We start from the raw sequence: 18716 nt of genomic DNA on the forward strand, positions 1-18716 counted from the left end.
GTTCTTTGCATTCTTCTGCTTATTTATGCGTTTTTACCATTCAATAATGATTTTAAGAATTTATTGTAATTTATTTATTGTATTTAAAGATTAATTGTCTTTATTGTAGTATTTATTCAACAGCATTTTAAATATTGATTATCTGATATGAATTGTATACCTGCATGATGTCTGAAGTGTGGCTGAATAAACTTTTCCTCTGAACATCTGACCTGTTTGATCCATTTATATTGGTGAGGACAGACTAAATGACAAACTGCTGTCAGTGTAATCCAGTACAGTTCAACAGCACCACAATCTACAACTCAATACTTCAATAAAATGTCAGACTGAATATTAAACTGCTGTTGTTTTTTCTAGGCGTACCAAGTAAACTGTCACGTCTCCATAAAAATGTAGACAGAAAGCATAATGATGAGACAAATGCAGTGATGGACAGTGACTATATTTACTTAAGTAGCTACTGTAGGCTACTTAAGTACAAATTTGATGTACTTGTACTTTGGGTATTTCCATTTACTGAGAGGGAAATACTGTGCATATCTTTTCAGATAGTTTGTTTTATATGTTGTTGTTTCATATTTACAAGTTGCTGTGTGTTGTTATAGATCAGACTAGTGCACCAGTGACAGCTGTTAAAATTAGTTCTACCATGACAACATTTAAATGCTGCTCACATGTAGCCTATGTGTAAATTGATTAATTAATACTCAATACATATTCATGGATATGATGATCATAACACTTGAAATTGGGTCACTTTGCATCATGAGTACTTTTAACTTTAATTTTAAGTAGTCCTACATTTTGCTGACAATACCCAGATATTTTTACTCAAATCAGATTTGGTATGCAGCACTTTGACTTGTGACTGAGTTTTTGTTCTTTGTTGTGATATTCCTGGGTACTTTGTCCACAACTGGACAAACATATCGAACAGACATGCAAGCATCGCACGTCTCATCCTCATTCTTCGCTGTCTTTCTGGGATCTGCCTTCTCAGCTGGGCAGCCTCCTCCTCAGCTGCAGCCTCCTCCTAAGCCTGCAGGTACAGCAGTCCTGCTGCAATAACTGCGCCAAGACGCCTTCTCCGATCCGTTATTGATTTTTGATTTCCATCTCGCCAATGCTCACGATCACAATAACCACCAACTCTCCACGAACTTTCCCCCCGCACTTGACTTTTGATTATAATCAGAAGCCAGCTGCGGGAAAAATGTTTTAAAAGACATTTTATGAAAATATTTTGGCTATTTATATGTTTTTGTGTGTCAGTTATATATGTTGAAATGTTAAAAACATATAGATAGTAATTTCTTACAATGACAATGAAAAGCCGCAGGGCTGTGTTTATATTGTTTTATTCTAAATGCATGTATACAACACAGTACAACAGCCGAGGCAAGCGGAGGTGGTGACATCATCAAGTTCGCTGCTGTTCCAAAAGCAGAAATGACTGTACTCCCATCCTCCCGTTCTTGGGAAGTCCGGACTCTCGCGTGGACTTGCCAAGTCCGAACTTGCCAAGTCCACAAGTCCGAACTGCCGAACTTGAGTACTGAGAAACGGCTTGTCTGTGTATATGAACGCTGGGTGTTCATTTTGAAAGGGTGTACCGGATGTGTTGTGACGTTTCATATGTGACTTGACGGTGCTCGTTGGAAAAGGCGTAGCTAGTAAACATCAGAGAACGGACACCACAACCTGAAAACACCGACTCATCACAGACCATCTTCGGGTCAAACGGAGCCTGTCGGTGTCGTCCGGTCTGCGGTAACCGTCCGTGGTTGTCACGGTAACTGACAGCGGCCAGAAAATCAACAACTGTCGGGGCGTTAGCCAGCTAGCTAGCTAGCATAGCCACCTAGCCGTAGCAGCAGCCGCAGCTAGCATTAGCATTAGCATTAGCATCGTCAGACGGTGAAGATGATAGCGCTCATTAACAAACTGCTGGACTGGTTCAAGGCGCTGTTCTGGAAGGAGGAGATGGAACTGACCCTGGTGGGGCTGCAGTACTCCGGGAAGACCACCTTCGTTAACGTCATAGCGGTGAGTCTCATCCGCCAGCTGTCCGTTAGCATCTGGCTGCTTCCATTGTCACCCTGCGGTGGAGGAGGTGGTGGTGGTGGTGGAGGTGAGGTCAGCGAGCCGTCGGTGTCCCATAGTCTGTCCCTGAGAGGACACACTGTGAGACATCAGCCCTCTGATGTCCTGATGAGACATCAGTCTGAATACAGCTGCTGTCACATCTGCACTAGATGATGCTCCTCCACTTCCACCTCCACCCAGCAGGACGGGCTTCTGTCAGAGTGGAGGCCGTTCAGGGACCTGGACCCCCCAGCAAGGCCGGAGATGGAGGTTTCAAGTGTGGTGTCAGAGTGACCTCCTCTGTCTCAGGTGTCACATCAGACTCACCTGTCCTCCACCTCTGCTCCACCTGTAATGTTCAGGTGACCCACTGACACAGATGTCTTTACTCTTCAGTGTGTTTATGAACTGAGATGGTTATAACTTAAATAAAACACACACACCTCAGATATAAACTGTGGACTGAACCTGAGTGTGTGTCTTCAACAACCACTGAGTGTGATGATGTCATTAGATCAGGTCATTACATCAAACTTAATATCTGCAGTGTTAAATGAATCTGGACGTGGTCACATGGTCGGTCTTTACAGATGTTAGATGCAGCGTTGCAGTGAACTCCGTGTTTATTCTGGGACAGATGGGTAATGACACATAACCATCTGGACACGTCCACAGGAAGTGACATGTCCACCACGTGATGTCATGTGACCCGGAAAGACTTCATTTTTAAGTATCAACCTGGAGAGTCCAAGACAATCCCTGTAATTTCTCTGATGTCCACTAGAGGCTGGCCTCTGAATCCGTCCCCACAGACCTCCATGTCCACTGAGTCCGTCCCCACAGACCTCCATGTCCTCTGAGTCCATCCGCACAGACCTCCCTGTCCTCTGAATCCGTCCCCACAGACCTCCATGTCCACTGAGTCCATCCCCACAGACCTCCATGTCCTCTGAGTCCATCTGCACAGTCCTCCATGTCCTCTGAGTCCGTCCGCACAGACCTCCCTGTCCTCTGAGTCCGTCCCCACAGACCTCCATATCCACTGAGTCCGATCCCACAGACCTCCACGTCCACTGAGTCTGTCCCCACAGATGTCCATGTCTTCTGAGTCCATCCCCACAGACCTCCACGTCCTCTGAGTCCATCCCCACAGACATCCATGTCCTCTGAGTCCATCCCCACAGACCTCTGAGTCCATCCCCACAGACCTCCATGTCCTCTGAGTCCATCCCCACAGACTTCCATGTCCTCTGAGTCCATCCCCACAGACATCCATGTCCTCTGAATCCGTCCCCACAGACCTCCATGTCCACATGTTTACAGCTCACATTTTTCACATTTTATGACATCATTAAGGGGGCGTGGCATCTTCGACCATCAGGTTATCTGCTGACAGGCTCCACCCCTCCCTCCTCCACAGCTCCACCCTCTCACCCAAATATGGTCACTGTTTGGTCCAAGAAAACAAGATGGCAGCTTTCAGGCTTTGATTGATGTGGATAGGGATCGGAATTGATAGGATTTTATTGATATCAATGCCATTATTGATTCTGCTTATCGATCCGATTCTTTATCGATTCCCTTATCGATTCCTCCTGTGAATTTTCTATGTAGAAAAAGTAGACCTTACAGGTTTTTGGTGTCAACAACATAAATTTTATTGAGTTTCTATTCTAAACAAGAGATAAGTGCTAAGTAAGTATGTAAACAAAATATGAAATTGGTCCACTACTATCATCTAAAATGGAACAAATGAAAGAATATTTGTTCAGCATTTGTTTTCATCTACGTCAAATAACATTACATAATCTGTTAGTGTTGTAACTGAACCAAAATTGGGACCCACGGTACGATACCAGTGAAAGTATCACGGTTCTGAGTAGTATCACGATACCACAGCAAAAATTAGGCAGATGTGCCTTTTGTCATTTATAAAAAGATAAATCACTTTTCTATAATACATCAATGATATTTCAATGGAATAAATTACTTCTTGAAAAAAATTAAATTACTTATTGACTTATTCATACTTCAAAAACAGTATCATTAAGTGATTAACATATGGGGGATCAAAACAAAATAAATAAATAAAATAAAAATCAACCACCCACCCTCCTCCCCTGACAAGTAAAGAACAGTCCCTTAAGTGCGGTGAGGTTTGTGGAAATGTGAACAGCTCGTTTCTCCTCTGAGACTTCACAAACCTGTGTGCCGCCACGGCTCGGCTGTCCAGGTACTTTTGGGCAGTCATGACACCAAGAAGAGGAAATTACTGGACCTGGAGCCGGGCTTCTCAGTCGCTGGTAAGCCGTTATCTTGCACCGCAGAGCACTATGGCCGCTGTATTTGACATTAATACGTATTCATGTCCCTGTCTGTGTCTGTGACCCCCGTTCAACCCACAACCGGCAGGATTTGCCTTTCGTTTCTGCTGCTGGTTGAAATCTGTACTCGCACAGCGTGCTGAATGATTTAATTTGCTCGCACAAAACTATTTTTAGTCACAAATGTGAGTAACGTTAAAATGCTCGCACAGTAGAGCCCTGTAGTGGAAAACAAATCACTGTAGCATTGGTGATGTGTCCGCCCTTGCATGTAATTACCGTGCTGTATAAATTGCACGTCATGCTGTTGTGATGAGTGAATGTCATGAGTCTTTTTTGGTGAAGTGAAGCCAAGCTTTCGACCGCTTCTGTCTCTCCACCATTACGTCTTCTTTGTTGTTGAACATACTGCTGACTGACGAGCATGACGTGCATCATCGACATAAAGATTCGGCGTAATGAAAAGAATCAATAAGGGAATCGTTAAGCATAAAGGCTAATGATGTCGATGAATTGAACCAGTTGGAACCGGTTCTTAACAGGAACAGGTTCTCGATTCCCATCCCTAGATGTGAATCATTTGGAACGTGTTTTAAGAGTTGAACGATTTAATCATTTAATTCACGTTCAGGTCAGGGGCATGCTAAACAGGAAGTAGCTGCTTAGTCAGTAGAAGTCTGCTCTGTGGGCGGAGCCATGCTCAAGCAGCGCTGATCATACCCGTTATCTGTCACCACAGTGAACTAGGCTCTGCCCCCAATGCTGTGTCCAGGTCTCTTTATACATCCATGGTCCAGGTCCTTTGGTATGTCTACACTGACAGTACACGTCCCCTGTCTGAGGATACGCAGACAGGTCCAGGTCCTGATCATGTCTGAGGACACACAGACTGGTCCAGGTCCTGATCATGTCTGAGGACACGCAGACCAGTTCAGGTCCTGATCATGTCTGAGGACACACAGACCGCTCCAGGACCTGATCAGTGACGATGTGTCTCTGTGTCTTTCAGTCTGGACAGTTCAGTGAAGACATGATTCCAACAGTCGGATTCAACATGAGGAAAATCACCAAGGGCAACGTCACCATCAAGGTGTGTACTTCTGAATGCACACAGACACACACACACACACACATGTGATTGAGATGTTGAATGTTGTCATGAAGATGTGATTTCTGATAAAGAAATATTAAACAGTGTGAAAGTGTTTGTGCCAACACAGAACTCAGACAGTGAACACATATCTGTATATATACAGTCTGTAAAGGTCAGAGTGTTCCCAGTATACCCAGTGTATCCAGTGTACCAAGTGTACCTGGTGTACCCAATATACCTAGTGTACCAAGTGTACTCATTATAGCCGGTGTACCCAGTGTACCCAATATACCCAGTATTCCCTTGTTCCCAGTATACCCAGTGTACTCATTGTACTCAGTTTACCCCGTGTGCCACTGTCAGGTTTTAACTGAAAATAAGCTGTCTCCTTTTTATTAATTTGGATTTTGTCCTCTCTGACTCTGTCCTCTCTCTGTCCTCTCTGACTGTGTCCTGTCTGACTGTGTCCTGTCTGACTGTGTCCTCTCTTTGTCCTGTCTGACTGTGCCCTGTCTGACTGTGTCATCTCTCTGTCCTGTCTGACTGTGTCATCTCTCTGTCCTGTCTGACTGTGTCCTGTCTGACTGTGTCCTGTCTGACTGTGTCCTCTCTCTGTCCTGTCTGACTGTGCCCTGTCTGACTGTGTCATCTCTCTGTCCTGTCTGACTGTGTCCTGTCTGACTGTGTCCTCTCTCTGTCCTGTCTGACTGTGCCCTGTCTGACTGTGTCCTCTGTCTGTCCTGTCTGACTGTGTCCTGTCTGACTGTGTCCTATCTGACTGTGTCCTCTCTCTGTCCTGTCTGACTGTGTCCTGTCTGACTGTGTCCTCTCTCTGTCCTCTCTGACTCTGTCCTGTCTGACTGTGTCATCTCTCTGTCCTGTCTGACTGTGTCCTCTCTCTGTCCTGTCTGACTGTGTCCTGTCTGACTGTGTCCTCTCTCTGTCTTGTCTGACTGTGTCCTCTCTCTGTCCTCTCTGACTGCCCTGTCTGACTGTGTCATCTCTCTGTCCTGTCTGACTGTGTCCTGTCTGACTGTGTCCTCTCTCTGTCCTGTCTGACTGTGTCCTGTCTGACTGTGTCCTCTCTCTGTCCTGTCTGACTGTGTCTTCTCTCTGTCCTGTCTGACTGTGTCCTCTCTCTGTCCTGTCTGACTGTGTCTTCTCTCTGTCCTGTCTGACTGTGTCCTCTCTCTGTCCTGTCTGACTGTGTCTTCTCTCTGTCCTGTCTGACTGTGTCCTGTCTGACTGTGTCCTCTCTCTGTCCTCTCTGACTGTGTCCGTGTCCTCTCTGACTGTGTCCTCTCTCTGTCCTGTCTGACTGTGTCCTCTCTCTGTCCTCTCTGACTGTGTCCTGTCTGTCTGTGTCCTCTCTCTGTCCTGTCTGACTGTGTCCTCTCTCTGTTCTCTCTGACTGTGTCCCCTCTGACTGTGTCCTCTCTCTGTCCTGTCTGACTGTGTCCTGTCTGACTGTGTCCTGTCTGTCTGTGTCCTCTCTCTGTCCTGTCTGACTGTGTCCTCTCTGACTGTGTCCTCTCTGACTGTGTCCTGTCTGACTGTGTCCTGTCTGTCTGTGTCCTCTCTCTGTCCTATCTGACTGTGTCCTCTCTGACCGTGTCCTGTCTGACTGTGTCCTGTCTGTCTGTGTTCTCTCTCTGTCCTGTCTGTCTGTGTTCTCTCTCTGCCCTGTCTGTCTGTGTTCTCTCTCTGTCCTGTCTGACTGTGTCCTCTCTCTGTCCTGTCTGTCTGTGTCCTCTCTCTGTCCTGTCTGACTGTGTCCTCTCTCTGTCCTCTCTGACTGTGTCCTCTCTGACTGTGACCTCTCTCTGTCCTCTCTGACTGTTTCCTGTCTGACTGTGTCCTCTCTCTGTCCTCTCTGACTGTGTCCTGTCTGACTGTGTCCTCTCTCTGTCCTGACTGACTGTGTCCTGTCTGACTGTGTCCTGTCTGACTGTGTCCTCTCTCTGTCTTGTCTGTCTGTGTCCTCTGTCTGTCCTCTCTGACTGTGTCCTGTCTGTCTGTGTCCTCTCTCTGTCCTGTCTGACTGTGTCCTCTCTCTGTTCTCTCTGACTGTGTCCCCTCTGACTGTGTCCTCTCTCTGTCCTGTCTGACTGTGTCCTGTCTGACTGTGTCCTGTCTGTCTGTGTCCTCTCTCTGTCCTGTCTGACTGTGTCCTCTCTGACTGTGTCCTCTCTGACTGTGTCCTGTCTGACTGTGTCCTGTCTGTCTGTGTCCTCTCTCTGTCCTGTCTGTCTGTGTTCTCTCTCTGCCCTGTCTGTCTGTGTTCTCTCTCTGTCCTGTCTGACTGTGTCCTCTCTCTGTCCTGACTGACTGTGTCCTGTCTGACTGTGTCCTGTCTGACTGTGTCCTCTCTCTGTCTTGTCTGTCTGTGTCCTCTGTCTGTCCTCTCTGACTGTGTCCTGTCTGTCTGTGTCCTCTCTCTGTCCTGTCTGACTGTGTCCTCTCTCTGTTCTCTCTGACTGTGTCCCCTCTGACTGTGTCCTCTCTCTGTCCTGTCTGACTGTGTCCTGTCTGACTGTGTCCTGTCTGTCTGTGTCCTCTCTCTGTCCTGTCTGACTGTGTCCTCTCTGACTGTGTCCTCTCTGACTGTGTCCTGTCTGACTGTGTCCTGTCTGTCTGTGTCCTCTCTCTGTCCTGTCTGTCTGTGTTCTCTCTCTGCCCTGTCTGTCTGTGTTCTCTCTCTGTCCTGTCTGACTGTGTCCTCTCTCTGTCCTGTCTGTCTGTGTCCTCTCTCTGTCCTGTCTGACTGTGTCCTCTCTCTGTCCTCTCTGACTGTGTCCTCTCTGACTGTGACCTCTCTCTGTCCTCTCTGACTGTTTCCTGTCTGACTGTGTCCTCTCTCTGTCCTCTCTGACTGTGTCCTGTCTGACTGTGTCCTCTCTCTGTCCTGACTGACTGTGTCCTGTCTGACTGTGTCCTGTCTGACTGTGTCCTCTCTCTGTCTTGTCTGTCTGTGTCCTCTGTCTGTCCTCTCTGACTGTGTTCTGTCTGACTGTGTCCTCTTTCTGTCCTGTCTGACTGTGTCCTCTCTCTGTCCTCTCTGACTGTGTCCTTTCTATGTTTCTGTAGTTGTGGGACATCGGAGGACAGCCTAGGTTCAGGAGCATGTGGGAGCGTTACTGTCGAGGAGTCAGCGCTATCGTGTAAGTCCTTCCTAAATTCTGGTTACTGTCCCTGTTTAAACGGGCCGCTGGGACGTCTCTGCTTGGTCCAAGCCTGACAGGAGGACCAGAGACTTTAATGAGAGTGGATAGACAGAGGAGTTTGACCACCAGCTCCTCCTGCTGTCCAACAAACAGACGAGTGATCCAACAGCAGAGACCTGTTCATTATCAATCAGGTATCTGAACAGGAAGATGTGGGAACAGGAAGCTGCAGAATAGGAAGCTGTGGGGACAGGAAGCTGCGGGGACAGGAAGCTGCAGGAACAGGAAGCAGCTCAGATGAACAGAGGTCAGAGTGATTCTGGATTCAGTGTGTGGTCCAGTTCAGCAGCAGATTAGGAAACGGTCAAAGGATCAGAGGACAGATTCAGAGCTGAGAGGACAGTAAAGGATCAGAGGACAGATTCAGAGCTGAGAGGACAGAAGACAGGGACAGAACGTACAGATGTTCTCACAGTGTCTTCTCGTTGTAGGTACATGGTGGACGCAGCAGACCCAGAGAAGATCGAAGCCTCCAAGAACGAACTCCACAACCTGCTGGACAAACCGCAGCTGCAGGGGATTCCTGTAAGAACACACCCAGGGCACACTGATCGTGAGCCCAACAGGCCACGCCCACTTTTAAAAATTTATTTATAATCTATTCATTTTATTTTTGTACTCACCCTGATCAGAGGCCTGTACTACGAAGCAGGATGTGGAGTTAGTAAGGTAACTTCAGGGTTAACTCTGGGTTTCAGTCCTACGAAGCTGGTTTTTACCGGGATAAATCACCATGGTAACTGATGCTGAACAGCTGACCTGGGCCCTATTTCACAAAGCAGGATCAGTGAAAAACTCTGAGTTTGTTCAGCCTGAGATGAAACTCTGTTTTCTGTTTCACAAAGCCTGTTCAGTGTAACCCTGAGTCAGTTACTATGGCAACATACTCTGTGAAGCTAAGCTACTGAGTCACAGGTTTGCTTCATGTCAGCCTGAGGCTGAGCGTGTAGCAGGAAGTAGAAACATGGCGTGTCCTTTAGTGAATGAAGTGGTGGAGGTTGAGGCCCAGTGTATTCAGAGGCTGTTGTGTAAGGAGAAGGTGATTAGAGCCTGTTTGGATGTCTCCCTGGAGGAGTGTCTATATGAAAGATACTGTTTGACCTCACACTCTATCATTTATCTAACAATCTGTTCCACCCACATATATCACATATTACACATCCTGGATTTACATTATCATCACAGCACATTTTATGCATTGTCCTTTGATTCTTTTCTTTATAACATCAGAGACACTGAACACATCAGAGAGACAGCGGTTTGTCGGCCCGTAAGAAAAGTGTCTCTGGCTCTGAAAAGACTTTGGACCCTTGATGTGGTTTTCCCTGGACATAAACCAGAGAACAAAAGCACAAAAAATAATATGTAAAAAAGAACTGCGTCTCTTCAGACGGGTGTTTTTGTAGACGGTTCTTTTTAGACGCGCGTAGACGCTGAAAAGTTAAAATATTTTAAACTTTTTGAGCGTCAGACGCCAGTAGCACCATTCGTCATTGTCGTCATTGGCCCAGGCAGCCAATCAAATCCTCCTTCCTGTTTTGTTGTGGCAGTTACGGCAGTTTGGTCAGTTACAGCAGTTACGAGCGACAGACAACACAATGCAATCCGAAGACGGGAAATTTATCCTGACTTTGATTTTTAAGAATTATACAAAACACGCACACCTCAGTACTCGAACAAACACAGGAGGGGACACGCATGGAGTTGTGCGAGCAGCGCAACAAATTTGTCTGGTGAGTACAATGTAATTGACGACGACGATATCGTTGTAGCAGCTAGTTAACTTTCAGACAGTGGGATATGTGAGAGGGCTGGTTTTTGTGCTGCATTTTTATGTATGAAAAGTGCTATATAAACAAAGTTGGATTTGATTTGATAGCTCGTGATAGTTTCATGTAAGCTAGTACTGTCCCTACTGTCTTTGAGGGAAACACTACAGTGGTGGAAAGTTTTCGGACACCCTTAAAATTTTACACAATCTCAAATATTATCATGAAATATTTGTGGAAAAATCTTTTTTGTGTTTCAAAAGGTGTGGCTGTATTAGACAGATGCAAACAAATACAAATTATATATTTTTGTTTATTGTTTACAAGAAAAACTAACAAAACTAAATTCTTGACAGTTTCAATATGTCAGTTCTCAACATTGTCGGTATCAAAGTCAACAAATAACAGAGAATGTGTTCAAAACTGAACAAAAAATAAATAAACCATCACATCATCAAATTAATATTTAGTAGTCCTGCCATTGGCACGCAGTAGAGCTCTAATCCTGGCTGGCATGTTCCCCACGAGCCTTTCACACTGTTGAGGGGTAATCTTGTCCCATTCTTCTTGAATTACTGCTTTTAATTCTTCTAAATTCTTTGGTTTATGCTTTGAAACAGACCTTCTGATAATCCACCACAGATTTTCAATGGGGCTCATGTCCGGGGATTGAGCTGGCCACTCTAAGACCTGGATACTCTGCTCCTGCAGCCAAGTTCTACTGGCCTTGGATGTGTGGCAAGGGCCATTATCTTGTTGAAACATCCAGTTTTTACCTCGATGGAACAGTGCAAGCACAGAAGGGAGCATGTGGGTTTCGGGACACCAGTTTGGTTTGACCACTGCTGCTGAATCTCCTGTGATGTCATTCGGCGGTTTTGCCTGCACATGTGGATCAGGATGCGGTCATTTCTTGCTGAAGAAACCCTTGGACGCCCAGATCTTGGTTTGTCTTCCAAGCTGTTGGTTCGTCTGTATTTCTGTAGAGTGTATCCAACTGCTGAAGGACTGCATCTGCACTTCCTGGCTATCTGGCGGCAGCTGTACCCTTCCTGGCTGAGAATCTTTATCTTCAGGCGTGTTTCCTGCGTTAGGTTCCTTGTTGTAGCCATTTTTGTGTCTGAAGAACTTTCAAATGTGCTGGCTTTATGTAGACACGAAGCTTGGCAACAAAAATTGTGTCTTTTAATAAAAAGAACGACCTTCATCACTGGTACCAAAATGACCCAATACTCAAAATTTCTTGTGTATTTTTATGGAACCAATCAATTTTAAGTTTTTAATGGCTTTTTTAGGATTTATTTAGTATTTTGGCTGTGACTGTACTAAAAGAAATTGCACTTGAAGACCTAAGAGTGATTCTTAATGCAATATTTCACAAATGCATGGGGTGTCCGAAAACTTTTTTCCACCACTGTATATTCAAGGGGAGACATAGGGAGATGACAGGAGGTGGGTGTGTGTGTGTGTGTGTGTGTGTGTGTGTTGCGCACGCACCCCCGCTCCACAGGTGCTCCTTGCTGGGGTTTTTTGTCTAGCGTGCATTGAATAAGCGCTTCCAGCGTTTCAAGCGTCTTTGAAGCATCCGTGTCTCTAGCGTCTCATTTCTGTGTGATCGCCCCCTAATGCTGATCAACCCGGAGATTGGGATTAGGCTCAGAGTTTGTTGAGCCTGCTTCCTGAAATAGGGCCCTGCTCCAGAGCAGGTTAACTTCAGGTTAAGGGATCACAGCCTGTCAACACCCCGACCTCTGACCAATCAGATCACTCAAGAAAAAAGTATCCATGGACAAAGTGTGGAGTGACAGGTAAAAGAGAGGAGCCTGTATGTTGTTACAGGTCAGTTAGAATCATTTCATATTTCCACTGGTTTTCAAACAGCTTCTAACAAACACAGAGATCGTTTACACACTAAACACATGATTTTAGCAGGATTTGAAATTAGTGAGTTTATTTCAGTGACTGCTGACAGTGGTGCTGCTTTTACTGTCTGATTCATCACTGCAGCTCAGAAGACATGAGACACCTGTGTGATGATAAAACAGGTCATATTTTATTAGTAAAATAATCCTCACACTGTTAATCAGCTCCTGTCATTATAAATGTCACATGTCAGTCAGACAGACTTCATCAGTCATTAACTACTTCTCCATTCTTTACTTCAACAGCAGAAACAGTCTGGTGTTATTCTAAAATGTTTATGACATATTCAGACAAGTTTCATCATCATCATCATCATCATCTTCCAACTAAACAGCGAAAGAGTACTCTGTTCTAACGTTACATACAGCTCAGTGACATCTGCACGTCATTTAAGGCTCGGATGGGGAATTGTTGGATGGTGTTTTTTCAGTGTGTCTAGATCTTACGTTTTAAGATTACAATTTGTTGTTTACATCCCGCGTCACTGACATTTTGCTGTCTTGTCAACAAAACACTGTCTCTACCATTTCATCTCATTTCATATGAAGCAGCTCCTTCATTCATGGGTCTGATGATGACGCTGGCAATTAACAACCCCGCCCCTTTTAACACGAACGCCCTCATGGCTGGAAAGGAAAACCCAGAGTTGACTGACCTAGTTGATAATCAGCATCGTAGTACTGGTACGGACGAGGACATCTAACTGGCCTACTGTCCTTGTTCCAGTATACAAGCACGGGAGGGGAATCCATTTATTGAGCCAAGTATGTGCAACTCCTCTACGATAGGTGGAGATATGCCCCCTTTCAGCTTGTTAGTATTGGACCTTTTTCCTGTTGACCTATTACGTCACAGACCAAACAATGGACAAACAAGTTAACTACAGTTAGCCAGCAGCTAACTGGTATCATGGTGGACAACTTTACAGCTCCTGGTCCTGGTCCTAGTCTCTGGTCCTGTTCCCTGGTTCTTGTCTTTGGTCTCTGATGTCTGTTCTCCTGTGTGTCTGCAGGTTCTGGTTCTGGGTAATAAGAGGGACCTACCAGGAGCTCTGGATGAGAAGGAGCTCATAGAACGGATGTGAGTTCTGACTGATCCATATAGATCTGATCACAGATTACTGTTTGACTGTTTACCTGTTTTTTATTGGAACTGACTCTGTGTGTGTGTGTGTGTGTGTGTGTGTTTTCATCAGGAACCTGTCGGCCATCCAGGACAGGGAGATCTGCTGTTACTCTATCTCCTGCAAGGAGAAAGACAACATCGGTATTACACACACACACACACACACACACACAGTTTCCTGATCTATGTACGCACAGTATGCAGAAACAGACCCTCCTCATTCACTTCAATGAGATCACAGTGAAACACACAGAGCTGCATCAGTGGAGGTGGGTTAGTTTGTGAGGCTGAAGAAGATCAGCAGCTGTTAGCGGTTAGCAGCTAACTTAAAAAAGCAGAACAGCAGCTGTTGGCAGCTAACTCAAAGAAGAAGAACAGCAGCTGTTAGCAGTTAGCAGCCAACTCAAAGAAGAACAGCAGCTGTTTGCAGCTAGCAGCCAACTCAAAGAAGAAGAACAGCAGCTGTTAGCAGTTAGCAGCTAACTCAAAGAAGAACAGCAGCTGTTTGCAGCTAGCAGCCAACTCAAAGAAGAGGAACAGCAGCAGTTAGCAGCTACCTCCAAGAAGAAGAACAGCAGCTGCTAGCAGTTAGCAGCTAACTCAAAGAAGAAGATCAGCAGCTGTTAGCAGTTAGCAGCCAACTCAAAGAAGAAGTATAGCGGCTGGGTCAGGGTCTGATGCTGGTTGGGGTCTGATGCTTGGTCGAGACTTGAATCAAATAAATAATAAAACTCCATCCTGTAACATCACAACGAACCTGCAGCTGTTTGTGGTTCGGGTGTGTCACTCAGGAAGTGTGCCATTGAGTGTGACGTTTGTTTGTATGAACGGTTCAGTGTGACATCACAGGCTGAGCAGTCGGACCTTTCAGATCAGGTTTGTTTGTCCAGGCGATGACAGAGTAACACAGATCATGTTATCACATGACCACAGCAGGAGTGCCGAGTCGGTCGGACCACCGCGTTCACCTCTTTATCTGTAGACGTCACAGCTGAAAGTGACGACAGAAAAAAAAATTATGTTTGATTTTAAATTGCTCCAGAATCAGCTGCCAGTTTTTACCCAGAAGTGATGTCACAGTGATGTCATAGTGATCTTTGTGTGGTGGTCTTTGTTCCGTTGAGTTGGGTGTTTCCATGTGACCCTGAAGTTTGTGCGAGCTTCGGTGTACTGGTGACCTCATTAGTCAGTCCCACGCTCTCAGAAGGACCAGCGAATACCTGGATGAACAAACTGTTGCAGAGAGAAACTCCAGAGACGCTGTGACATCACAGCGTGAGAAGACGGCTGCGCTGTCTGACCTGAATCCTCTTCATGTTCTGTCTGTTCGTTTCATCGAGTTCGCTTCAGGTCCAGACGCCGTGTGATGTCACTGAGGGGGCGGAGACTCTGAATGAAACACACTCATATCTTTAATTATTTATTGTTATAAGAACACACACACACACACACACACACACTCACACATTCACTCACTCACACACACACACACACACACACCTACCTCCACCTCGTGAATGTGATGATTAAATGTTTTATGTCCACATAGACGTCACTTCCTGTCTGCTGACATCACTTCCTGTATCTCTCTGCAGACATCACTCTTCAGTGGTTGATCCAACACTCCAGGACTAAGAGGAGTTCCTGAGAGCAGACACGCCCCCCAGCAGAATAGGCCACACCCACCTGCCCTAACACACACACACACACACACACACATATACACACACATACACACTCTTTGATCACCTCCCCTTCAGAAAACTTTGCTCATAAGCCCCACCCTCTCCCATCAACCCTATCCTGACCCCCCGTTACTGTCCGTTACTTCTGACCTGACACACCGACGTCCCCTTTCTGTTTCCTGTTGAACCGAATATCAAACTGTGACGAGCCTCCTCATCTACTTCCTGTTTCCTCTTAACACACAGCACACCTGTGTGTTAGTACACACCTGTGTGTTGGTGCACAGGCAGTTAAGAGCAGATGTCCATCAGGATCTCAGCTGACCTTTATCTTCAGGTCGTGCGTTTCACTGACTGGTGCTTCTTCTCTGTAAAGGTCTGTCACAGGTGACGTCACCATCTGGTCCACAGGTGATATTATCTGAAGTTAAAGTTTCACCCAAATCACTGAACATTTTCAGGTTCTGCAGATCCTCAGAAAAACTTAAAAAGAAGCTTCATGAATTGAAAAATAAAACCTGAGCTGGTTTTAAATCAAATTCTCTGCAAGATGTTCAGACGCAGGATTTTATCCATGTTTTTATTTTGGCTTTGTTTTGTGAAATCCTAAAATAATTTATAACATGTATTTTTTAAAAAAATAATTTATCGAGTCCATCCTCTGAAACCCGTGAAGGCAGAGTGAGATGGAAACTAGCTGACGGACGCCACGTAGTTCCCAACAGGTCGTTTTTTATGTTAACGTTAACACTTGGGTGAAAATCGTCTTTAACACAAAGAAACTAATGTTTTATTTTTTCTGCTCTTTTTTATTTTAAAATTGGTCTTAAATTTGATCCTGAGTGATGTCAGAAAGTTTTAAAAAGTTTTAATTTGTCTCGAAGTTTCAACAGTCGAAAACAGTCGACAGTAAACTCTGTGATGTTCAAATGGATCAGAAGAAGAAATCAGATTTTATATTTTTATGTTTGATACGTGAAACAGAAACGTGTCGTCGGTGCGTCTTCACAGATCCACACAACCTGAACAACTCTTAACATTGTTAGCATCGTTAGCTGGAGCCTGTTGTGTGGATCCTCAAGTTTTCCCATGATCCTCCACTCCCTCCTGCCCCCCGTAAACACTGAGGCTCCTCTTCCTTCCTCTTCCTCCTCTTCCTCCTCCTTGTCTCTTATAAACGGCTTGTCCTCCTCTGTATTCCCTCTTTCCTTCCTTCCTTTCTTATTTTTGGATGTTACCTACTTTCTCCTCGTCGCCAAGCCCCGCCCCTCACCGTCTGTCAGCCTCTCTCCAGCCGAGCGAGGGATTAAAACTTTTTATTGCACTGTTGATTTTGTTTTTGTAAAATATTAATAATGAGAATAATGTTAATAATCTTCTTTTTGAGACATAACCTGGTCGGTCCAGATTTAACAAAGTGGTACGAAGAAGAAGAAGAAAAGTTTTTTCTGTTCAACGTTTTTATTTCTTTTTTATCTGTATTATTTTTTTACTGTTTTTTTTTTTTTTCTTTTGTTCGACTTTATAAGTCTGATGTGTCAGTGTTTTCTGTTCTGAGACGTCTGCTGATTGGACCGGGGCCGTCACCTGATCAAACACAACGTTCACGTTGTGATGTCATGAATTCATCATTAAAACGCAGTCATGTTAAATGTTAGTTTTATTTCCAAGATTTTTTGGTCACACATTTTATTTAGGCGATCCTCGCACTCATTAAATGCACATCCTCTTCATCAGATCATGTGATCAGAGTGTCAGTCACACCCCTTTGTACAAAGGTCGTCATCCGCTTTACGCTTTCATCCTCATTCTGCGTTTATTTCCTGTTTGTTTCATTTACAACACGTTCGGACGTGCCCTGGTCCTGACAGCAGCCAATCAGATCGCAGAACAAACAGGAAAAGGAAGGAACATTTACATGTCTGTTTGTTGTTCTGTACTGAGATCATTTTGTTTCAGAGCGGTCAAACTGTCAGCACTGAGATTAAATCTGCCTCACACTGTCAGGTTGAACACGATCCGTGCAGCTTCACAGTGACCGCCACTTCACTTCCTGCTCCGCCCGTTTTATCAAGGAAGTAACTAAAGATTATTTTCAGTATTTTCATGAACCTGCTGAAAGTCTGCTGATGTATTAAAAGTCTGTCACGTGTCCCTGGAATCGAGACAACAGGTGGTGTGTTATGTCCAGTTTACTGTGATGTGACAATACAAAAGACGAGGAAGTTATCCTTATATTTCCTGTTGATTATCTCAGCATCCATTTTACACGGGGTTACGAACCCCAGCTGAACTCATTCAGTCAAATCAGTGGTCAGTTTTTAAAAATCACGCCTGCTTCATGGCTCCAACATGTTTTACAGACGTGTGGACCTTCAGCGGAGAGCAGGTGTGTCGGAGTGAACCACCTGAGCTGAGCTGGTGACGTCTCAGTCACGAGCATTCTCGTGGGAAAGGATGTGAATTCAGTTTAAGTTATAACTCCTGAGAATTCAAATTCATCTCCCAACAAGGTGAGATTGAACCAATGACAGCAGGAGATGAAACTCAGAGTTTGATCCTGTCACAGTCGTTTATAGATGAAGTCTTTCAGGTGTAGTTTATCTGATGGAGTCCAACACCTGTCATCAGTGAGTCTTTCACACACAGGTTATCCTGATAATAATATTTAGTGACCAGCAGCTGAAGCTGTCAGACGACCGTGTTTAACCCGACAGTAGGAGGTTGATACTTGGAGCCGTCGGTCTGAAGCAGCCGGAGATTCACTGATCAAACAACAACAAGCACAACTCACCGACCGGACAGCGTTTAACTCAAACACGTACAAACTGAACTGAAAATCCTCTCCGGCTGCTCCAGCATTCAGGTTCTGGTGTTTTCTGTCTGACTCCTCCTGATCCTCTGGTGACATCATTGATCTGTTGATCAGCCAGCACAGTGATTATTTCTTATCAAGGCCGCCAGACTGCAGCGGGAGCTTCAGCGTCACACGTCGTCTTTTTTTAATATTTGAATAATATCCAGCAGAGACTTAACGTGGTGTGAAACAGGATGTTGTGATGTAGAGACACAGACTCAGAGAGGTTCAGTACGCTTCAGACAAACTTGTTTAAAGAATGATGGCGTCCTGTTTGAACACGTCTTAAAGCTCCAGTGTGTCAGAATCTAATCTAATGGTTGTGTTCTGGTTCCCTCAGAATGAGACGTTTATATCTACACGGGGAGCAGATCCTCGTTTACAGAGATCACCATGTTGCACCGCCATGTTTCTACAGTAGCCCAGAACAGACCAACCAAACACGGACTGTAGATAGAGACATTCATGTGTTCATGTCGTAGGTGGGGGGATGAAGAGAGATGACACTAAATTAACATGCCACTCCTGTAAGGAAGAAACCATGAACAGTTGAGACGGGTTAAGAGCACACGCTCAGACGCCTCTCAGACATTCCTGGTGCTTCATTCAGACGTTCACATCAAACATG

At 45.2% G+C, this 18716-nt stretch overlaps 1 protein-coding gene across 1 annotated transcript; it reads left to right on the top strand.

Annotated features, from left to right (window-relative positions):
- The first annotated feature begins 1607 nt into the window (after positions 1-1607).
- On the top strand, positions 1608-18076 carry LOC117258202 (ADP-ribosylation factor-like protein 8A). Its single transcript, XM_033628831.2, has 7 exons — positions 1608-2049; positions 5422-5502; positions 8593-8666; positions 9161-9254; positions 13434-13501; positions 13617-13687; positions 15142-18076. Exons 1-7 carry the CDS (start codon positions 1927-1929, stop codon positions 15192-15194), a joined length of 564 nt encoding a protein of 187 aa, XP_033484722.1. The 5' UTR covers positions 1608-1926; the 3' UTR covers positions 15195-18076.
- The last annotated feature ends 640 nt before the right edge of the window (positions 18077-18716 follow it).

This window comes from Epinephelus lanceolatus, chromosome 8, assembly GCF_041903045.1.
Source record: "Epinephelus lanceolatus isolate andai-2023 chromosome 8, ASM4190304v1, whole genome shotgun sequence".
In the NCBI taxonomy this organism is placed as follows: Eukaryota; Metazoa; Chordata; class Actinopteri; order Perciformes; family Serranidae; genus Epinephelus; species Epinephelus lanceolatus.